At 46.9% G+C, this 24,073-nt stretch overlaps 1 protein-coding gene across 2 annotated transcripts in view; it reads right to left on the bottom strand.

Annotated features, from left to right (window-relative positions):
* CHTF18 (chromosome transmission fidelity factor 18) overlaps positions 1-24,054 on the bottom strand; it is a 54,397-nt gene extending 30,343 nt beyond the window's left edge. For both annotated transcript variants that reach the window (XM_056535352.1, XM_056535351.1), the window contains exons 1-16: positions 23,917-24,054; positions 21,588-21,800; positions 17,705-17,843; positions 16,747-16,942; positions 16,343-16,438; positions 12,865-12,917; positions 12,363-12,510; positions 12,064-12,276; positions 10,994-11,091; positions 10,768-10,891; positions 9,101-9,243; positions 7,409-7,502; positions 5,563-5,661; positions 3,363-3,493; positions 2,214-2,382; positions 1,759-1,983 (exon numbers count right to left, since the gene is read on the bottom strand). In XM_056535352.1, coding sequence (XP_056391327.1) covers positions 1,759-1,983; positions 2,214-2,382; positions 3,363-3,493; positions 5,563-5,661; positions 7,409-7,502; positions 9,101-9,243; positions 10,768-10,891; positions 10,994-11,091; positions 12,064-12,276; positions 12,363-12,510; positions 12,865-12,917; positions 16,343-16,438; positions 16,747-16,942; positions 17,705-17,843; positions 21,588-21,800; positions 23,917-24,004 — 2,229 coding nt within the window. In that variant the 5' untranslated portion in view covers positions 24,005-24,054. The remainder of the gene's footprint in view (positions 1-1,758; positions 1,984-2,213; positions 2,383-3,362; positions 3,494-5,562; positions 5,662-7,408; positions 7,503-9,100; positions 9,244-10,767; positions 10,892-10,993; positions 11,092-12,063; positions 12,277-12,362; positions 12,511-12,864; positions 12,918-16,342; positions 16,439-16,746; positions 16,943-17,704; positions 17,844-21,587; positions 21,801-23,916) is intronic.
* Between the last annotated feature and the right edge of the window lie 19 nt (positions 24,055-24,073).

The raw sequence follows: 24,073 nt of genomic DNA, 5'->3' as shown, positions 1-24,073 counted from the left end.
ACTCCTCTGTGCTCTCTCCTGTCTGATAGTATTCCTCTGTGCTCTCTCCTGTCTGATAGCACTCCTCTGTGCTCTCCCCTGTCTGATAGCACTCCTCTGTATTCTCTCCTGTCTGATAGTACTCCCCTGTGCTCTCTCCTGTCTGATAGGACTCCTCTGTGCTCTCTCCTGTCTGATAGTACTCCTCTGTGCTCTCTCCTGTCTGGTAGTACTCCTCTGTGCTCTCTCCTATCTGGCAGTACTCCTCTGTCCTCTCTCCTATCTGGCAGTACTCCCCTGTGCTCTCTCCTGTCTGATAGCACTCCTCTGTGCGCTCTCCTGTCTGATAGGACTCCTTTGTGCTCTCCCCTGTCTGATAGTACTCCTCCGTGCTCTCTCCTGTCTGATAGTACTCCTCTGTGCTCTCTCCTGTCTGATAGTACTCCTCTGTACTCTCTCCTGTCTGATAGTATTCCTCTGTGCTCTCTCCTGTCTGATAGCACTCACCTGTGCTCTCTCCTGTCTGATAGTACTACTCTGTGCTCTCTCCTGTCTGATAGTACTACTCTGTGCTCTCTCCTGTCTGATAGTACTCCTCTGTGCTCTCTCCTGTCTGATAGGACTCCCCTGTGCTCTCTCCTGTCTGATAGGACTCCTCTGTGCTCTCTCCTGTCTGATAGGACTTCTTTGTGCTCTCTCCTGTCTGATAGTACTACTCTGTGCTCTCTCCTGTCTGATAGGACTCCTCTGCGCTCTCTCCTGTCTGATAGCACTCCTCTGTACTCTCTCCTGTCTGATAGTATTCCTCTGTGCTCTCTCCTGTCTGATAGTACTCCCCTGTGCTCTCTCCTGTCTGATAGTACTCCTCTGTGCTCTCTCCTGTCTGATAGGACTTCTCTGTGCTCTCTCCTGTCTGATAGCACTCCTCTGCGCTCTCTCCTGTCTGATAGCACTCCTCTGCGCTCTCTCCTGTCTGATAGGACTCCTTTGCGCTCTCTCCTGTCTGATAGGACTCCTCTGTGCTCTCTCCTGTCTGATAGGACTCCTCTGTGCTCTCTCCTGTCTGATAGGACTTCTTTGTGCTCTCTCCTGTCTGATAGGACTTCTCTGTGCTCTCTCCTGTTTGATAGGACTTCTTTGTGCTCTCTCCTGTCTGATAGGACTTCTCTGTGCTCTCTCCTGTCTGATAGCACTCCTCTGTGCTCTCTCCTGTCTGATAGTACTACTCTGTGCTCTCTCCTGTCTGATAGGACTCCTTTGCACTCTCTCCTGTCTGATAGGACTCCTCTGTGCTCTCTCCTGTCTGATAGCACTCCTCTGTACTCTCTCCTGTCTGATAGTATTCCCCTGTGCTCTCTCCTGTCTGATAGTACTCCTCTGTGCTCTCTCCTGTCTGATAGGACTTCTCTGTGCTCTCTCCTGTCTGATAGCACTCCTCTGCGCTCTCTCCTGTCTGATAGGACTCCTTTGCGCTCTCTCCTGTCTGATAGGACTCCTCTGCGCTCTCTCCTGTCTGATAGGACTCCTCATTTACTGGACTTTGTCCATGTCTGTGCTTCAGCTTGGACAAAGCCATGATTTTATAAGCCATGATTCTATAAAAAGGAAATAACATTCTTATGAAGTATATTAGAAAGGTTAATGTTTTGCCAAGATGAACAACATATAAAAAGTTTTGAATCTGACAGTGCCCATTTACGGGAAGTTTTCAGCAGTTTTACTGCTTCAAAATTGCTGACAGACTCCCTTTATCCCATTATGCGAGACCCCTGGACCTACCTCGTAGTGGCTGTTGGGATAAGCAATTCGAGGGATATTGGAAGTTGCAAAGAAAAGATGGAAGGCAACTGGAAGGAAAGGCAGGTATCTCATCAACTGGAAGTTCTGACCACGCATTATCATTGTGTTTACTATGTCCGTGAATTCCAACCATTCCAAAGCGGAAACCACTGTGCCGAAACTGGACTCCTTCACTTTCATGTTTAAGAAGTTGTCGTATAATCCCTGCAGAGAGGAACTGGGGGTCAAAAGTTATTTTCCAGCAGCCGTAGGCCATGGTCAATTCCCAATAAAGTCTATAAAGAAACATCTGAGCAACACCAACACTGATTCCCTCCCAAGACTTTAATGGAGAGTAAGCATGCAATTCTTCAACTTTGGAGAGTACACCCATTGGGGGCACCCACTGGGGTGCCCAGTAGATTTCATTATCAGACCTTTAATGTTGTACTCACCATTGTCAACTTCTCATACTCTCCCGTGGATGTAGTCAGGTGCAATATATGATGGAATCGTTGGGCCAAAACACTTAATGGAGTTCTGCCCAACAAATTTAGGGGGTCATTGTCGTTTCTAAGCAGTAGTTGAATATCTTGGGTATTAACGTCTTGTCCAATGCGCTTTCTGAAGAAAGAAAATCAAGCTTAAAATAGTAACTGAAGGTCCTTAAAGGGGTATTATTACTAGGATATTCTATAATTTTATCTGTAGGAGTCCATCCCATTCAGAAAAATTAAAGGAGATATCCAGTGCTGAAAAACCTGTACGGGGCCCCGGCAGCCCGCACGAAGCGGCGGCAGAAACGCCCCCTCAATACAACTCTATGGCAGAGCCGGAGCTCTGCCTTTCGGCAATCTCCAGCTCTGCCATAGCAATGTATTGAGGGGTTGTGTCAGCCGCTGCTTCGTGCGGTGGTTGACACCTGCTACCTGGCCAGCAAGCCGGGGCCCCGTACAGGAGATTGTGGGGGGGCCCCAGTGGTCAGACCCCCCGAGATCTGAAACTTATCCCCTATCCTTAGGATAGGTGATACGTTTTTCAGCACTGGACTACCCCTTTAAGGGGCCACAGTGCTGACCTAGGGACTCTTACCCTACCTCAAAATAAAGGTGCCACAGCACTGTCCTAGGGACCCAGACCCTACCTCATAAAAAAGGTGCCACAGCACTGACCTAGGGACCCAGACCCTACCTCATAAAAAAAAGTTGCCACAGCACTGACCTGGGGACTCAGACCCTACCTCAGAAAGGAATATGCCACAGCACTGACCTAGGAACCCCCATTAATCCCAAGGAGGTGATGTAGTGCTACATACCGTTCAATGCTTTCCCAACTATACAGGGTACTGCAGCCCACCCAATGCAAGTGAATGGAGCAGTGCTGCTGTTCCCTGCACAAGTGGGTGGCCACAAGCACTGATGTGCATCCAGTGAAATGAATGAAGTACTAAATGAGCCTCTTCATTCTTAGGATCGATAGGCGTCCCAGAATTTCTACCCCTACCAATCAAAGTGATGACGTATTCTAGTGATATACAGTCACTTATCAAGATGGGAACACTGCTTTAGTAGACATTCAAGTGCTTTATCATTACGAGCTCATACCTCTGAACTTTAGGGAGCTGGAAGATTTCCTGCCATACAGCGAACAAGCCCTTGTTTTGATCTTTCAGCCCAATCTTCATTGTCTGGACTATCCGCATGTTCAATTCCTTCTTTCCTTTCCCACGCAGAAACTAAAAATACAAAACTTTGCGTTATTTCAATTGCCAGGGTCCTTGTTTTATAGCATGAAGGATACATAAAAACTGTCTTTATAGTCATGATCCCCAAAACAAGGGATCTCACTGATGACAGCCTTCTAGTGGTAAGTGCCCTATTTAGGAGGAAGAGAGATTTATTCATGTAAAAAAATACAACCCTTTGGGTCCTCTCTCTGGAACCTTGAGAATTTCTTTATTTTATATGGTTAAACACACTAGGAAATCTCCATACATTACTCAATGGAAGGATACCTTTAGGCCATCGCTTCCTATTGCAATCCTTAAAGTTCCATTATTGCTGAGCCATGGGCACACCTACTGTATACTGCCTATGTTCAGAGGTGAGAATCATTTTGTAATCTACCAACCATTATTACATTACCTATAAGAGTTCTTATATCGTGACCTTGTTTGATTAGACATGCCATAAAAATTTGACTAGGAGGAGGGGGAGGCATCAGAGAACATGAGGGTGCCCCTTCTGAGTAACACCAATGGACACAAAGCAAGATGGAACTAATTTCGCGCTGCCAGTCGTCACCCAATGAGGCAAGAGCCAGGGGTAATACTGGAATCCTAAGTTTTATTAACAGACAACGCGTTTCAAGGCCGAGATGGCCTTTTCATCAGGCGTCGCCTGATGAAAAGGCCATCTCGGCCTTGAAACGCCTTGTCTGTTAATAAAACTTAGGATTCCAGTATTACCCCTGGCTCTTGCCTCATTGAGTAATGACTGGCAGCGCGAAATTACTTCCATCTTTGTGTCCATTAGTGTATCCTGTGCACGTCGACTTGGCCTGGGAAGTCTGCAGCAGCCATTCCAGATCTACAAGTTCTCTTCCTACACGATGTGAGCGTTGTGCCTCAGTTATTGCACATTACAAGTAGAGATGAGCGAACTTACAGTAAATTTGATTCGTCACGAACTTCTCGGCTCGGCAGTTGATGACTTATCCTGCATAAATTAGTTCAGCTTTCAGGTGCTCCCGTGGGCTGGAAAAGGTGGATACAGTCCTAGGAGACTCTTTCCTAGGACTGTATCCATCTTTTCCAGCCCACCGGAGCACCTGAAAGCTGAACTAATTTATGCAGGATAAGGCATCAACTGCCGAGCCGAGAAGTTCGTGACGAATCAAATTTACTGTAAGTTCGCTCATCTCTAATTACAAGGTGAGCGTATGTCTCACCTGACTTTACATGGTGTCAACCCACTGATCCTGCACATTGGAGCGCTCCTGTTCTCTCCTTTAGTTCAGAATCTATCTACAATAATACTCTGATCTGAAGAAGGGGGTGGCTCCCCCGAAACGCGTAATCTGTATTTTATTGTTTTTACTACAATAAACCTTCCAGTGTTTTGTGCTACTACCACTACATCTCTGGTCTGGTTTACTTCGTGGGAATCTGCAGCGCCTATTGGGGTCTTGTTGTTCTACCTGCCTAAAATGGGGACATAAGGGACCTCGCCATAAGAATGTACGACATAGTCATATATATATATATATATATATATATATATATATATATATGACTATTTATATATTGTATGACAACTTTTCTTTAACCTCTGGTGAAGTCATTGAGAGGTCAGTACAGTGATAACATTTTTATTAGCATTAAAGGGGTACTCCACCGGCCAGCGTTCTGAACTAAATGTTCCAAACGCGGTTTTCACGCTGTGAGCCCCTTGTGATGTCACAGCCACGCCCCCTCAATGCAAGACTATGGGAGGGGGCGTGACGGTAGTCACGCCCCCTCGCATAGACTTGCATTGAGGGGACGTGGCCGTGAAGTTACAAAGGGCGTGGCCGACCACAAGGCGCGAAACGAGCGTTCGGAACATTTAGCTCCAAACGCTGGCCAGTGGAGTACCCCTTTAATCAGCCCCATCTAAGGAAGGACAATGACACAACACTATGGGGCAGCACAGACGTGAGACATCATAAACCTATGACAGCATAGTGTACGTACATTATGACACTTTCTAAAAGGAAACATTTCTGCTTCTGTTCTCAGACCATAGTAACTACCTGCATACCTACCTGCAGTGTGTTTATACAGGACCTGATATCATTATCCGTCTTCTCACACAATGCCATCAGGGCCCCAGTGTCGGCTTTCATGTCCTGTTTAAGAGTTATCTGCAAAACCAAACCATGGCATAAGAAAAATAATTAATTAAATATATTTTCAGCACATTAAATGAAATTCACATAAAACAGGTTCCGGCCCTTTCCTATGGATATGCCTTCATGTTAAGAACAGCTGTTTATGAATATCTGTTTAATTCCCTTCGCGTAGGGAGATTTTGTAAGGTGCTTATTTTCAAAATGGAAAATACTACATTACCAAAAAATATATAGAAAATAATAATAGATGCTGCATTATAGAGAGACGGCAAGAGCAAAATGCACTGATCTACCATAATATTAAAACCATCTGCCTAATATTGTGTCAGTCTCCCTCCTGCTGATCCACCAAGACCTGGACTCCATAGACCAGTGTTTCCCAATCAAGGTGCCTCTGGAGGTTGCAAAACTAGAACTCCCAGCAAGACAACTTGTTCAAACCGAGCATCAGAATGGGGAAGGGGACTTCATTGACTATGAACGTGTCCTGGGTGTTGGTCCCAGACGGGCCAGTCTGAGTATTTCACAAACAGCTGATCTACTGGGATTATGACCCACAACCATCTCTAGGGTTTACAGAGAACGGTCCGAAAAAGAGAAAATATCCAGTGAGCGGCAGTTGTGCGAAGGAAAATGGCTTGATTATGTCAGAGGAGAATGGGCAGACTGGTTCAAGATGACAGAAAGGAAACAGTAACTCAGATAAACACTGGTTACAGCCAAGGTCTGCAGAATACCCTCTCTGACCGCACAACACGTCCAAACTTGAAGCAGATGGGCTACAGCAGCTGAAGACCACACCGGGGATCACTACTGTCCGCTAAGAACAGGAAACTGAGGCTACAATTCACACAGGAACCATAATTGGACAATGGAAGATGGAAGAACGTTGTCTGGTCTGAGGAGTCTCCATTCCAGCTGTGACATTCAGATGACAGGGTCAGAATTTGGCGTAAACAAAAATCATGGATCCATCCTGCCTTGTATCAGCGGTACCGGCTAGTGGTGGTGTAACCAGATAATCCATGTTGTTCACTTCCCTAGGAGTGGTTTCAATTTTATGGCTGATCAGTGTATAATACATCTAAACAATAAATGCAATAAACATTTACATTATTGATGCGTAAAGTTGGTGTTTCAGCAATAACCATTTCTTTATGTATATACAGTAACCCCCCGACCTACGATGGCCCCGACATATGATAAAATCGAGATACGATGCTTTTATATGTCGGGGCCATCACATTAACTGCTATCCGACAGCGCAAAATGCTTAAGCTGCTGTCGGATAGCAGTTTAAGCATCCCTGGCAGGTTCGCTCACCTATTCCCGCTGCTCCGGGTCCACTTCGCGATCCTCCGGTGTCTTGCGCATCTTCTCCAGGGTCCGGGCCTCGCTTTCCGGCGTCGTTATTCCGTCACTACGCACACCGCGCCGGCGCAGCAGCGTAATAACGTCACTGGAAAGCGAGGCCCGGACCCTGCAGAAGATGCGGAAGAAGCCGGAGGATCGCGAAGACGACACCGGAGCAGCATTGGGAGCCCCTGGGACAGGATCGGGAGCGGTGAGGACCTGGTCCGGAGCGGCGGGGACAGGTGAGTACAGCTTCCTATACTTTACATTGCACGGATCCCTCAACATACGATGGATTCGACAAACGATGGGTCGTTTGGAACGAATTACGATCGTATGTTGAGGGACCACTGTACTCAACAAACCAAACGAATACAACTCTCAGTAAAAAATCAATTGCACTAACCTCATGTAACCTTTGTACCAGCCTGGAAGGCAACGTCTGAGGGAAATTCAACATGAACGCTTGCTGCCTGAGCTGCCGAAGAGACGGAACATACCTGCACAGAAGAGAAGAGGTCACAGACAACTAAAGGGAACCATCTCCAGGCCAGAAGCATTTACTACAAGCCGTCATAATAAGTCAGGTACATTCAGGCCTAAGGTAACCGTAGCCTGTGGTTTCCTAAATTGCTGGACAACAATTTACATTCGGAGGAAAATAAAATACATACAATGTACTAGTGCTGGGCGGTATACCGGTTCATACCGAATGTCACCCGCATATGTCACCCGCAAGCGCTGCTCTCCTCGTCCTTCTGTGAGTTGCAGGCCGCCAGCGCTGGAACTCTGTACTGTACTACATATTCCTGGTGCCCGGGCTGCAAATATAAACAAAATAAACTTCAACTCACCTTCATACGTTCCCCCGTTGCTCCGGTATTGGCCTCACGCTGTGGATGGGAACGTCACAGAGCCGTCAGCCTATCAACGGCCACAGCGATGTCCTGACTCGGCCGGTGATAGGCTGAACGTCCTGTCATGTAAGGAGCTCTGGCCAGCTCCTAAAATGACTGTGCGCTCAGCCTATCACAGGCCGAGTCAGGACATCGCTGCGGCCGGTGATAGGCTGACGGCTCTGTGACGTTCCTGTCCCCAGGAAGCAGCCTGAGGATTGCAGCAGAGGACTGTGAAGCCGTTATCGTCGCAACAGGGGAACGCAGGAAGGTGAGTCAAAGTTTATTTTGTTTATTTTTGCAGCCCGGGCACAAGGAATATGTAGTACAGTACAGAGTTCCAGCGCCGGCAGCCCGCAACTCACAGGAGGATGAGGAGAGCAGCGCTTTTGGGTAAACATGATTAGTTCCCCGATGTGGGGGACAGCGCAGTGCTGGGCTGATAAACCTGGGGGCCAGGGGAGAGAAGCAGCGCCCATAGGTCACATGATGGGGAGGTGGAGGATGGAAAATACCGTTAAATACCGTGGAACTGCAATAAACTACAAAAATACAGCGATACACATTTTTGGTCATACTGTCCAGCTCTGCAAGTACATTTATATACACACACATATATACATACACACATTTTATAAATATATATATACACACATACACACACACAGATATTTTACGTCCACACACAAAAACCCACCCCATGTGACCATGTCCACTAAAATCATTTATCACCTGTCCACAGAAAAGCAATCTGAAGTACAGGGGATGCCAAGTGTCCCTTGTGAATGGATTGATAGGTTACCTACAAGGCCCCGCTCTATTCACCGCTATGTTAAAAACAAGAGATCTCCCTCAGTCGCACAGTAGTTAATGGGGCAATGGCCACAACCATTCACAAGGGGCACTTAGAAACCTCCGTTGTAGATCCTGCAGCTGAACTCCCAGTGATTGCACATTTATCATCTACCATGTGGATAGACAATAAAAATATTTAAATGGATGACCCATTGAATTCAATATGGTGACTTGTAATGTAGTTATTATAGAGCAGTGTTTCCCAAATAAGGTGTCTCCAGCTGTTGCAAAACTACAACTCCCAGCATGCCCGGACAGCCGAAGGCTGTCCGGGCATGCTGGGGGTTGTAGTTTTGCAACAGCTGGAGGCACCCTGGTTGGCAAACACTGCCATAGAGGATACTTACTGGTCATTGCAAATACAGATGATAGGTCTGAGCATCAAGCCCCCGTCTTTCTTTTTCTTCTTAGTGGTAGTTGCCTCATTTCCACCATCGGCGTCCTTCCCATCCTTCCGGTTTATTAAACTTAGCAGCATATTAATGGAGACCTAAAGAAAGTAGAGAACTGCATCAACCACAAAGTTCAGCCAAACTTACAACAACCTCAACCAGGCTTCTCCTAGGTAGAATGTAGTCGATGTTCAGATACAGCCGCACACGAGAGGTTATGTCAGGTGGGGATCCTTGAAGGGGTTATGTCTATACTAAAGGAGTAGTCCCATGTAGGGAAATGTATCCACTATGCAAAGGAGCAGGAGCTGCTGTGCTTTTGTATCTCCGTCTGTCCCATAGAGATGCATGGAGGGGGCAGGTCGACTTATTGGAGCAACTGTTTTCCCGGTGTTAACAACTGTTAAAACATGGCATGAGCTGGGCGCTGGGTGTCGTGCAGTAATAACTACCTAGGAGACTAGGTAGTGGGAGAATCCTGCTTATATCACATTTTAAAGGGGTACTCCGCCCCAGACATCTTATCCCCTATCCAAAGGTTAGGGGATAAGGTGTCTGCTCACCGGGGTCCCGCCGCTGGGGACCTCCCCCCCCCCCCCGCGATCTCTGCTGCTGCACCCCGCCGTCATCACTACAGAGCAAGCTCTGCAGTGGACGGAGCAACGTGACGTCATGGCTCCGCCCCCCATGATGTCACGCCCCGCTCCCTTAATACAAGTCTATGGGAGGGGGCGTGACGATCACCGACATATTGAGTGGGCGGGACGTGACGGGGGGGGGGGGCAGAGCTGTGACGTCACGATGCTCCGTCCCCTGCATCGCCCCCGTCATCACCCACAGAGCCAGTTTGCTCTGCGGTGGTGATGTTGGCGGGGTGCATTGGCAGAGATCGCCGGGGTCCCCAGCGGCGGGACCCCCAGTGATCAGACATCTTATTCCCTAACCTTTGGATAGGGGATAAGATGTCTGGTGCGGAGTACCCCTTTAAGGGCCCTTACACACTTTGAATCTTTGTAACAAAATTCCGCTAGAAAAATAAGGTGCAGCAGCTGCCCGCTGTTTTTAATGGGATTCTGCACCACCATTCATACTACGAAAATTCCAGACCCCAGACTGCACCGAAAGAATGAACATCCTCTCTGAAACGCATTGCTATTCTATTGAGATGGTGCATTTCTGGGCAATCCTAGCGCCAGCTTGTTGTGCCGGTGCCCTTGCCGACCGAATGAATAGCAGGGAGTACGAATGCTAGGCTGGCGCTCCATTTACTCGCTATTTGTAAAGGTGGTAAGTTTTAATCTTGGAATAACCTCTTCAAAATGTGCACAGAATAGCAGATCTGACATCAGTTTTGGTAAATCATTACATTCCCTATCAACCTATTTTGCAGCATCTATTCTTAGAATTTTTTTTTCTTAATTCCCCCTGGAAACCATTTGGCATTATCATCTCCCCTGCCGATAGAGCGCGTCGCTACACGCTCAGTGTCAAACCGTTTGGGAACACAACATGTCGCCAAAGAGGAACAGAAGCAATTTATTCATACATGAACGCACCGCTCAGTGGGGAGTGTGAAGAATAAATGCTCGGGCGAGAACCGTATTTTCGTGTCTATCACTTACTGTGGGCGCGCCGTCTATTTCGTCAATAATTAAACAATTAGGTCGCTCGTCCAAACCCAGCACGGACTTCATTTGTGTTGCGGCTTCAATTCGCGTTCTGAAAACCTCTGGACTACGGTCATCGCTGCAATTTGGAGGGCAAAGATTTTTTTTATTTTATTAAACATTAAAATTGCAAATCGTTTCTCCATAAACTATGGGTTACTAAAATAATACATGTACTCACCTAGCGTTCATTTCCACCACGTTGTATCCAGCATGTCTCGCTATTATATGCGCTAGTGTGGTCTTTCCTAGACCGGGTGGGCCACAGAGCAAAGCAACCTAAAACATGTTAGTAAGAAACATTATTTATACATATATATATATATATATATATATATATACACATACACACACACACATACATATATATACAGCGGTCCCTCAACATACGATGGTAATCCGTTCCAAATGGACCATCGTTTGTTGAAACCATTGTATGTTGAGGGATCCGTGCAATGTAAAGTATAGGACAGTGGTCTACAACCTGCGGACCCTCCAGATGTTGCAAAACTACAACTCCCAGCATGCCCGGACAGCCAACGGCTGTCCGGGCATGCTGGGAGTTGTAGTTTTGCAACATCTGGAGGTCCGCAGGTTGAAGACCACTGGTACTGGAGGTTATACTCATGTGTCCCCACCGCTCCGGACCGTCACCGCTGCCCTGGATGTCGCCTTCCATCGCTGTCGCCACGTCCCTGGGGTGTCCCCGACGCTCCGGCAAGGCCTCTGCTTCCCCGGGATCCTCGCTCTCCGTTGCCGCCATCACGTCGCTACGCACGCCGCTCCTATTGGATGACGGGACGGCGGGCGCAGCGACGTGATGACGACGATGGAGAGCGCCGACGATGCAGGGGATCCTGAAGAGGACGCGCCGGAGCCCCGAGGACAGGTAAGTGATCGTCAGTGGACCACACTGGGCACGGTAAACGGCTATCCGGGGGCAGCTGAAGCAGTCTGCGCTGCCGGATAGCCATTTATGCGATGGCCCCGACATACAAAAGCATTGTATGTTGATGCTGCCTCTGAGAGTGATCATATGCTGAAATGATCGTATGTCGGGGCCATCGTAGGACGGGGGGGGGGTTGGTGTCACTCTATAGCTTTTTAAGATATTTTTATTTATTCATTTTCAAATCACCACCCTAACAATAGTATCTATCTTTCTGGAATGTGAATGCAGCCTTACAGGAGAATAAACCACAATAAAGTAGGGTTTCTATGATAGATTTAGAGAGTTTTTTTTTCACTTACCTTGTTCTTGGGTCTATTGTACTGATCGAGTTCTGCCTCGAGAATCTCTTCTGTGATCTGAGCTTTGGTCTTAAACTTTCCTGTCGATTCCTTCTGGAACTTGTTGTTCACTCTTGGATCTGGAACCGCCTTGGGTTTCTTTACTGTCTTTTCTTTACCAAACACTACGGTGTCCCATAACTTTAACCACTTCAGGAGACATCGATTCGTATACTAAAAAGAGGGAAGGGAGAGTAAACCATGAACAAGATGCAGGAAATATCAGTGATAATATAAATAAATGGTGATTTTACACTCACATCATCACTGAGCAGCTCCGTATAATGTCTTGGGGTGTATCTGTCAACCCAGAGGCTATGGGAGGACCCGTCGTCACCTTCCTCTTCTGTTTCTGCAGGGATGAGATCTAAACTTTCATTTTCCACCTGCTCAAATTCATTCATTTGACTGTTGACATAAAAAAAAAAAATAATAATAAATAAATAAATAAAAGGTGAATGAACAGTGTTCACATTCATATAAAACAGATGTGGTTCGCTGGGCAAAACTGGCGAATTTGACTGAAAATTGTTTGCCGTGTATAGCTAGTGCAGAAAAAGAACCTGGTCTGTATTCAGCTGGCAGATATAGAATTTGCAGACTTGCACATGCAAATGATTGTAAAAACCAAGATAATCTGATATTGTGGTTTATATAGTTTAATGGCATTCATTGTAGAGCAGAACCGTACTGAGAATCATAGCTGGGTGGAAGAGAAGAGCCTTGTAAATCTCTCCTAATTAAAATCATTAGACGTATTACCTGCTCAGCATTTCTGTAAGGCGCTGGGATTCCTCTAAAACTTGTCTCCGACGCTGCAAGAGAAGAAAGGTATCAATCAACATATGATAGATGTACAGAAGGATACCATGGAGTTACATCATGTATTATATTCCAGAGCTGCAGTCACTATTCTGCTGGTGAGGTCACTGTATACATACATTATATTACTTATCCTGCACTGATCCTGAGTTATATCCTGTATTATACTCCAGAGCTGTACTCACTATTCTGCTGGTGAGGTCACTGTGTATATACATTACATTACTTATCCTGTACTGATCCTGAGTTATATCCTGTATTATACTCCAGAGCTGTACTCACTATTCTGCTGGTGAGGTCACTGTGTACATACATTACTTATCCTGTACTGATCCTGAGTTATATCCTGTATTATACTCCAGATCTGTACTCACTATTCTGCTGGTGAGGTCACTGTGTACATACATTACATTACTTATCCTGCACTGATCCTGAGTTATATCCTGTATTATACTCCAGAGCTGTACTCACTATTCTGCTGGTGAGGTCACTGTGTACATACATTACTTATCCTGTACTGATCCTGAGTTATATCCTGTATTATTCCCCAGAGCTGTACTCACTATTCTGCTGGTGAGGTCACTGTGTACATACATTACATTACTTATCCTGTACTGATCCTGAGTTATATCCTGTATTATACTCCAGAGCTGTACTCACTATTCTGCTGGTGAGGTCACTGTGTACATACATTACATTACTTATCATGTACTGATCCTGAGTTATATCCTGTATTATACTCCAGAGCTGTACTCACTATTCTGCTGGTGAGGTCACTGTGTATATATATTACATTACTTATCCTGTACTGATGCTGAGTTATATCCTGTATTATATTCCAGAGCTACACTCACTATTCTGCTGGTGAGGTCACTGTGTACATACATTACATTACTTATCCTGTACTGATCCTGTGTTATATCCTGTATTATACTCCAGAGCTGTACTCACTATTCTGCTGGTGAGGTCACTGTGTACATACATTACATTACCGTATATACTCGAGTATAAGCCGACCCGAGTATAAGCCGAGACCCCTAATTTCAACCCAAAATCCCAGGAAAAGTTATTGACTCGAGTATAAGCCTAGGGTGGGAAATACATCATTCCCCCTGTCATCATCCAGACCCATCATTAACATCCTCATCATCATCACCGCCTGTCATTATCCAGACCCTCATCATCATCACCTGTCATCATCCCCTTATCATCCCACACATCCCCCCTTCATCATCCCCTTGTCATCATCCCCTTGTCATCATCCCCACCCCCCTTCATCATCCCACCCCCCTTCATCATCCCCTTATCCCACACCCCCCCTTCATCATCCTCTTGTCATCATCCCACACACCCCCTTCATCATCCTCTCCTCATCATCCGCCCTCAGTGGTCTTTAACCTGCGGACCTCCAGAGGTTTCAAAACTACAACTCCCAGCAAGCCATCGGCTGTCCGGGCTTGCTGGGAGTTGTAGTTTTGAAACCTCCGGAGGTCCGCAGGTTGAAGACCACTGCGGCCTTCAACATCATCCAGCCCCCTCTCACCCCCCTTTAGTTGTGAGTACTCACCTCCGCTCGGCGCTGGTCCGGTCCTGCAGGACTGTCCGGTGAGGAGGTCGTCCGGTGGGATAGTGGTTCCGGGCTGCTATCTTCACCGGGGGCGCCTCTTCTCCGCGCTTCCGGCCCGGAATAGAGGCGTTGCCTTGACAATGACGCAGAAGTACGTTGGCAATAAACGTACCTCTGCGTTGTTGTCAAGGCAACGTGACTATTCTGGGGCCGGGCCCGAAGCGCTTAGAAGAGGCCTCCCCGGTGAAGATAGCAGCCCGGAACCACTATCCCACCGGACCACCTCCTCTCCGGACAGTCCTGCAGCACCGGACCAGCGCCGAGTGGAGGTGAGTACTGTACAGAACTAAAAGGGGGGTGAGAGGGGGCTGGATGATGTCGAAGGCCGCAGTGGTCTTCAACCTGCGGACCTCCGGAGGTTTCAAAACTACAACTCCCAGCAAGCCCGGACAGCCGATGGCTGCCCGGGCTTGCTGGGAGTTGTAGTTTTGAAACCTCTGGAGGTCCGCAGGTTGAAGACCACTGCGGGTGGGGGAGTTCACTCGAGTATAAGCCGAGGGGGGTGTTTTCAGCACGAAAAATCGTGCTGAAAAACTCGGCTTATACTCGAGTATATACGGTACTTATCCTGTACTGATCCTGAGTTATATCCTGTATTATACTCCAGAGCGGTACTCACTATTCTGCTGGTGAGATCACTGTGTATATACATTACATTACTTATCCTGTACTGATCCTGAATTATATCCTGTATTATACTCCAGAGCTGTACTCACTATTCTGCTGGTGGGGTCACTGTGTACATACATTACATTACTTATCCTGTACTGATCCTGAGTTATATCCTGTATTATATTCCAGAGCTGTGCTCACTATTCTGCTGCTGAGGTCACTGTGTATATACATTATATTACTTATCCTGTACTGATCCTGAGTTATATCCTGTATTATATTCCAGAGCTGTACTCACTATACTGCTGGTGAGGTCACTGTGTATATACATTATATTACTTATCCTGTACTGATCCTGAGTTATATCCTGTATTATACTCCAGAGCTGTACTCACTATTCTGCTGGTGAGGTCACTGTGTACATACATTACATTACTTATCCTGTACTGATCCTGAGTTATATCCTGTATTATACTCCAGAGCTGTACTCACTATTCTGCTGGTGAGGTCACTGTGTACATACATTACATTACTTATTCTGTACTGATCCTGAGTTATATCCTGTATTATATTCCAGAGCTGTGCTCACTATTCTGCTGGTGAGGTCACTGTGTACATACATTACATTACTTATCCTGTACTGATCCTGAGTTATATCCTGTAAATCTTTTATAAAAATTTTAAACATAACAATAAATAAGTACAAAACATAAACATACCATATCTGACAGAACATAATATAATGAATCATAAAACCAACACCATAGCATAAAATACAACACCGGTCCACCCCACACAAACAAATATATACAATATTATCTCGGGAACCGCCCAGTTTAGAAGAGGTTTGCTATGGGGATTTGCTTCTAAACTGGGCGGTTTCTGAGACACGTGTCATCAAAGTGCACTTAGACAGAAAAGAACAACCTTAACTTCAGAAGCTCATAAGTACTGAAAGGATTAAGATTTTTTAATAGAAGTAATTTACAAATCTGTTTAACTTTCTGGAGACAGTTGATATATATATAAAAAAGTTTTTTTCCTGGATATTCCCCTTTAATGTCGCCTCCTAGCCAAAGCAGCACATACCTACTGTCTTCTGTGTCCCCCACTGATATGAGTGAGAAATCATTTTATTATCCTTTCTATAGAATATACATATCCATGCACAGTTATTACCTCATCAGCCACTTGCTCCTTAAGGTATGAAATGGGGACCCCCAGAAGGTGAAGCTGCGGGTCACCTCTCCAGCTGAGGCCTGTGAACTTAGAGTCCTGAAATGAAAAAAGGAAAACAATAAAGGGGTAAGTAAAACCTATCCCAAAAGATAAGTTCCCAAACATTCTGTATGTGGTTGACATCGTTAAATAAAGTCTAGTAATAATAAATCAAAATATAATAAATAATTCAAAAACAGTGCCACATTTGTCGTCAGGTTGTGTGAGGTATTGCAGTTAACTGCCATTGAAGTTAACGGAGACAAGTTGTAGTACCACACACAACCTAAGGACAGGGGGAACAAATTAAATTGGGTTTTCTTTTCCTGTACAACCCCTTTAACATCAGCAGGAGAGTTGCTCACCTGAACCCCAGTCCCATCCTGATCATCTTTTAATGTCATGTAAACCCTTGCGCCGTCACTAGAAGTCACATTGATGTAGTCCTCCAGCACTGGTGGCCGCTTCAGCACGCGCTTCTGCTCAGCTTTAGACGGGGAGACTTGCAGAGGAGCCATGTCACTGACGTCGAGTGCATCGCAGCTCAGAAACTTCAGATTTCTGAAAAGGGGGAACCCATAAATAATGCTTAAAGGGGTACTCCGGTAAAAAATATATTTTTTTAAATCAACTGGTGCCAGAAAGTTATACAGATTTTAAATTACTTCTATTTAAAAAAAATCTTAATCCTACCAGGACTTATCAGCTGCTGTTTGCTTCAAAGGAAGTTGTGTAGTTCTTTCCAGTGTTCTCTGCTGACACCTCAGTCCACATCAGGAACTGTCCAGAGCAGGAAAAAAATCCCCATAGGAAACCTCTCCTGCTATGGAGGAGAGGTGTCAGAAGAGCACTGGAAAGAACTACACAACTTCCTTTGGAGCATACAGCAGCTGATAAGTCCTGAAAGGATTAAGATTTTTTAATAGTAATAATTTACTAATCTGTTTAATTTTCTGCCACCAGTTAATTAGAAAAAAAATAGTTTTCCTCCAGAGTACCCCTTTAATAACTAAATTCACTCTATTAGCATCAACAGGTGCTGCATGTGTCTCACCCATACATGCTGTTGTATGGAGAGGAAACCCAGAGCTATAGTCATATGCCAGCCACATAAGTGGTCTCCACACTGTGGACCTTTAGAGGTTGCAAAACTACAACTCCGAGAATGCCCGGACAGCCATTGGCTGTCCGGGCATGCTGGGAGTTGTAGTTTTGCAACATCTAGAGGTCTACAGTTTGGAGACCAGTCACCTATATGAACGAGCCACCTATAAACAATATGGTAACCGTTTAGACCCTTATAAGCAGATCATCCCCTTATACCTGTCCTTCTTCTGCGTGGGATCAGGAGATGGCGGAGGAGTGATGTCATCACTTATTGCTGGGCTGACCGCAGATCGATCAGTGGCACCGAAGTCCAGTTTCTTCACGGCCTCTATTTTCTGGCGCTTGGCTTTAGGAGCTATAAAGAGAGAAAACCTAGATAGATAGATGGAGATATATAGATATATCTATATATCTCTATCTATCTATACACACACATATATATATATATATACACATACATACATACATACCTGTCCGGTCCTCGGAATCACACACTGAAAGTGGCTTGCCAGCCCTTATCCGAGATAGCCCCAGTCCTGTGGAGAGGGACCTGGGAAAGTAGGGAACCCTGCGAACCACTACATGGTGCATTGTGAAAGGCCCATGGAGCAACATGGGGTCCCTCGCTCAGAACTACACCTCGGCAGTTGAATACCTGAACTTCCGCAAAGGTGAGGCAAGAGTATGGTAGGTGACCCGACGCAGTAGTAAGCCATGCAGACCACCATCTGGTTGACTGGTATAGGGTTCCTGAACGCACAAAGTTACTTCTGCGAACCCTCCCACCAAAAGTGGGGTACTGGAGTGTGGCCGATCTGATGGGCAACCCTCAAGCACAAGAAAGTCTGACTGACTGATGTCAGTCCCGTGTACCTGCAGGGGACCCTCTTCCAGATTTCTCCCACCAGCAGTGAGGTACTGGAAACCCCAGCCATGCACGCAGCAGCCCAGGGATGGGAGACAGACTGCGTCGGAAATTGTGCAGACAACAGTCTGGGTGAATGAGTACACCTCCAGGTGCTGTCGAAAAGGGAACAACCGTCATATCGCCCATCACTGTGCCCCTTGGTCGCAGGTGGGAGGATGGGGAGGCCTAGGAGCCATGGATTGAATCCTCCCCACCCTGGTAGATCGGGGGAGGCAGAGGAGCCATGGATGGTATCCCCATTGCCCTGTATAGGGTCCATAGGACACGTCAGGGCACTTCTTCGGACAACGGGCACTGGTTGTGGGGTACCGGAACTCCAGCCGCAGAGACATCAGGCATGTGAGAAATGACAGGCGGCGAAGGAACCACGCAGTCCACTGTCTGGCTTACTGGTATGGGTCCATAGTATGCAACAGGTCGCTCCGTCAAACACCTCGCACTGGCCAAGGGGTACTGGAATGTCAACCACTGATGTGGCATATAGGAGATCGGGAACCTGTGGAGGAGGGACTCTCCCCTGATGGAGAAAACCCTCCACTGATGGATGACCGTCGAAGGAAAAACCCGGAAAAGGCCCTAGGCATCTGACAGGAGCGCAAAAGCCCTGTAAGGGCACCGGACCGGAGCCGTGCCCCAATAGGGAGGGACTAGGACCGGCCGTGGGCACAGTAAACATGGCATGGTACGCAGCGTAAGGGGAAACCAGGCACGGAATGTAACCCCGGAATCTCCAGGGACCCCTAACGGTTTGCATATGCTCCCTCAGAGAGTGAGAACTCTGCAGAATTAGGCATGGCAGAGGCATATGGCAAAAAAACATTGTACCAATAGCACTATTTGGAAAAAAAGGCAGACCCTATATGCAGTCCCGGAAAAAGATAAAAACAGATATCGCGGACAAAAAACTGTAATAGCTACGAGCTGCCACAGAGGGAGCCACAAAAAAAACACAATACCATTAACAGTCGCTAGAGGGCGTTTCCCAGTCAAAGAGACCAGCGGAAGACAATTATTTTTAATTTTTAAATGAACCCTGCGTCCCGCGATTTCCCAGCATTAACCCCTGAGCCCAAGCCTGGACGCACTACGGGAGAAGGAGAGGGGCAGAGCTCAACTCCATCTGAGAGAGGCACAAAATTGCGCCGATCCTTGTCCATAAGGACGGGAGAAGAGAGGAACCAGCAGTGACTGTGAGCGCAGGGAGCTGCAAACTAAACAGGAGCAGTAATGCAGCATACTGTAGAAGCACTTGCTGCTCCGAGGCCTGGGGGGTGGGCGGTTTAGAGGGGTGAAAGCGGTGCCCGGCTGGACAGGCTTCCGCTGAGCTGGAAGAGAAATGGCCCTGAACCAGGGAATCAGAGGAGGGTGACATCCCTAGAAGCGTGAACAACTACTTCAGCACCCTGAGCCTAGAGGGCTTGCTGCGGGAGGAGGGGCGGAGCTAAGCTTCGTTCATGAGAGGCGCAGAAAGGCGCTGGGCTTTTCCTGTCCGGCGCTCCCAAGACAGCGCAGAGGCGGGAGAGAGCATGGGGAGAAGGGGGGGCGGAGCTACCTGCCGCCATTATGGGTCCCGCTGGCCAGCAAGCGCCGGAGGAGATCCGCCCAGTTAAAAGTAATAAAATAAGCGGCCGCAGAAAGTACAGGGAGCATCTGCAAAAGCCGGCAGCTGGCCTGAGACAGAAACGGCTGCCATAACTGTGAGTACACTGGCGGGCGGGTGAAGGGGATGATATACTCACCCACGGTCTACATATACTCACCAAACGGCTTTAACCAGCTTATGGCAACGCTGCATCACACCAGGCTAAGATAGCGGGGCGAGCAGGGGCAGTGGGGGACCCGGACCCAGGGTACAACCTCCAGGCGCTGGTCCTTAGCGAGAATGGGTTGACAGTACATACTCTATGTCTGTGCCCCCTTGTCGCATATGAGGGAACAGGTAACGCCATGCTCCTGAACACCCACCTGAAAATGAGAAATAAAAGGGAGGAAAAAAGCTAACTAAACAACTCAAATAATTAAAAAAAAAAAAAAACACCAGGTCTGGGGAGCTCCGAGACCTGTGTCTTGCCTCCTACTGACACTTAAACTGATTACCTCTCTTCCAGTGGGCGGGTATATCCTGCCAGGGAGGAGACAACTTTTTTTTCCTAGTGAAAAGAGCATATACCCAAGGTCTCTGTGTCCCCCAATGAAGAGCGACCGAGAAATTTCCTCGCTGAATCTGCTCTGTGTGAACAAGGCCTAATGCTTATCACAGCTGGAGATCTGCTGCAGTTCTATCCAGTCTAGATATTTCTCCAGTCTACACTTCAGACAGATACATTTAACTGCACTGATACAATACAGCAAGTCGACCGTGTTGCTTAAAGGATTGTCTATAATGCATACAAGGCTACTTTCAAAGTTTCTACACAACTTATTTTTGGACAGAAAAAAATGATTCCTAAATTGTTATTTAAAGAAAATCTGACAGCAGATTTACCTGCACTAAACCCAGTATACTGGGTCATATAGTGAGGGTTAAGAGCTTTAAAACGAAGGGTCACTTACTGTTTTTGCAGGCTTCTGTGCAAAGTTATGGATCTTTATACTTTTATTCACATTGCACTCCGTAACGCAATGGAGGCAGGGAGCTGGCTCGTCCAGCTCCCCTGCCTCCTCCATATTCCACCCCGGGCTCGAATATTCAGAGCGCTCACCTCCCCCGGCCCGGTGATCGCAGGGGTCTGCAGCGGCGGGAACCCCGTGATCAGACATCTTATCCCCTTATACCCTATGGATAAGATTTTTTCCAGCAGAGTACCCCTTTAAAATGCGCCTCTATTTGCAAACAAAATGAGCCTCAAGTGTAAGTTTTTTGGGCCTTTTTTTCTCTTTTCCTCTCTTTATATTTTTCTGTTTTCTTTTAATATTGTTTATCAATGTATAAATATGTACTGTTTGTCTATAAACCAATAAAAAAATTAAAAAAAATAAACTTTATACGTCAAGGCCGATTTTTTACATTTTTAATGCAGTGCTTCACAACCAGCATGCCTCCAGCTGTTGCAAAACTACAACACCCAGCATGCCCGGACAGCCGTTGGCTGTCCGGGCATGCTGAGTGTTGTAGTTTTGCAACAGCTGAAGGCACAGTTGCGAAAACTTAGAGAGGAGAGTGTGACGTACTGAAGGGCGGCTCGTAGATGCTCTCGGACAGCTCGTCCTCATCAGACAGTTGCAGGAAGGCAGAGTCTCGCTTCTTAGACCTCTCGGCTGTGAGGACGCCATTGGCGCCATGGTCGGTGGCTCCTATGTGATCGGCAGAGGTGATCGCCTCTTCGAATGACAACTTGTTGCGGAACTGGGATGTCTTCGGTGCAGATCGGGAAGGCACGTCATCTGTCAACAATAGAAAATAATGTTAGCTCCCCCCATGTATAACGAAGAGTCAGGAAACTTTCTAATGTACTTTCATGGAACTTCTGCTTCATGTCACTGAACAGAAACATTATTACTACTTAGATATAGGACTGAAACCCCCTTATGGCCCCCTTCCTCTCATAAGCTACAGTGATCAATTTCAACCTGTGTCCCTTCAACTGCTGCAAAACTACAACTCCCAGCGTGCCCTGACAGCTGGACCTGCATAAAGTGAAGAGAGTTGTTGTGTTAGAACAGCTGGAGCAGTCAGGGTGATGGGAATTTTAGTGTTAGAATAGCTGGAGCTGTCAGGGTGATGGGAGTTGTAGTGTTAGAATAGCTGGAGCTGTCAGAGTGATGGGAGTTGTAGTGTTAGAATAGCTGGAGCTGTCAGGGTGATGGGAGTTGTAGTGTTAGAATAGCTGGAGCTGTCAGGGTGATGGGAGTTGTAGTGTTAGAACAGCTGGAGCTGTCAGTGATGGGAGTTGTAGTGTTATAAGAGATGGAGCTGTCAGGGTGATGGGAGTCGTAATGTTAGAATAGCTGGAGCTGTCAGGGTGTGATGGGAGTTGTAGTGTTAGAATAGCTGGAGCTGTCAGAGTGATGGGAGTTGTAGTGTTATAAGAGATGGAGCTGTCGGCATGTGATGGGAGTGGTAGTGTTAGAATAGCTGGAGCTGTCAGTGATGGGAGTTGTAGTGTTAGAATAGCTGGAGCTGTCAGTGATGGGAGTTGTAGTGTTAGAATAGCTGGACCTGTCAGAGTGATGGGAGTTGTACTGTTAGAATAGCTGGAGCTGTCAGTGATGGGAGTTGTAGTGTTAGAACAGCTGGAGCTGTCAGGATGTGATGGGAGTTGTTGTGTTAGAATAGCTGGAGCTGTCAGGATGTGATGGGAGTTGTTGTGTTAGAATAGCTGGAGCTGTCAGGATGTGATGGGAGTTGTTGTGTTAGAATAGCTGGAGCTGTCAGGGTGTGATGGGAGTTGTAGTGTTAGAATAGCTGGAGCTGTCAGTGATGGGAGTTGTAGTGTTAGAATAGCTAAAGCTGTCAGTGATGGGAGTTGTAGTGTTAGAACAGCTGGAGCTGTCAGTGATGGGAGTTGTAGTGTTATAACAGCTGGAGCTGTCAGGATGTGATGGGAATTGTAGTGTTAAAATAGTTGGAGCTGTCAGGGTGATGGGAGTCGTAATGTTAGAACGGCTGTAGCTGTCAGGATGTGATGGGAGTTGTAGTGTTAGATCAGCTGGAGCTGTCAGTGATGGGAGTTGTAGTGTTAGAATAGCTGGAGCTGTCAGGATGTGATGGGAATTGTAGTGTTAGAACAGTTGGAGCTGTCAGGATGTGATGGGAGTTGTAGTGTTAGAACAGTTGGAGCTGTCAGTGATGGGAGTTGTAGTGTTAGATCAGCTGGAGCTGTCAGGGTGTGATGGGAGTTGTAGTGTTAGAACTGGAGCTGTCAGTGATGGGAGTTGTAGTGTTAGAACAGCTGGAGCTGTCAGTGATGGGAGTTGTAGTGTTAGATCAGCTGGAGCTGTCAGGGTGTGATGGGAGTTGTAGTGTTAGAATAGCTGGAGCTGTCAGTGATGGGAGTTGTAGTGTTAGAATAGCTGGACCTGTCAGAGTGATGGGAGTTGTACTGTTAGAATAGCTGGACCTGTCAGTGATGGGAGTTGTAGTGTTAGAATAGCTGGACCTGTCAGTGATGGGAGTTGTAGTGTTAGAATAGCTGGACCTGTCAGTGATGGGAGTTGTAGTGTTAGAATAGCTGGACCTGTCAGTGATGGGAGTTGTAGTGTTAGAATAGCTGGAGCTGTCAGTGATGGGAGTTGTAGTGTTAGAATAGCTGGACCTGTCAGAGTGATGGGAGTTGTAGTGTTAGATCAGCTGGAGCTGTCAGTGATGGGAGTTGTAGTGTTAGAACAGCTGGAGACCCACAGCTTTGTTACAATGTATCAGTCAGGAGTGTACAGTATATACTGTGTGAGCAGATACTTCTGTACTGGACTGCAGTCTCGGAAGTTCTGCTCGGGAATTAGAAGCTGCAGAACTTTATTGATCGCGGACAGTTCACTCCTCACACGGCGGGCTCCTCACCTTCTATCTCGGCCAGGACCTCCAGCTCGGAGGCGAACTGCTCCTCGTAGTCATCCTCTATACCGTACAGCTCGTACTGCTCCTCCATGTCCGCCGCACACACTCACACACTCCCGCCAAACCTGCACTTCCGGGTGAGGTCATTCCGGCGGTCACG

This window comes from Hyla sarda, chromosome 8 (genome assembly GCF_029499605.1).
Source record: "Hyla sarda isolate aHylSar1 chromosome 8, aHylSar1.hap1, whole genome shotgun sequence".
Classification (NCBI taxonomy): Eukaryota; Metazoa; Chordata; class Amphibia; order Anura; family Hylidae; genus Hyla; species Hyla sarda.
The sequence above is the reverse complement of the archived record's forward strand: the minus strand, read 5'-3'. Positions and strand labels throughout refer to the sequence as shown.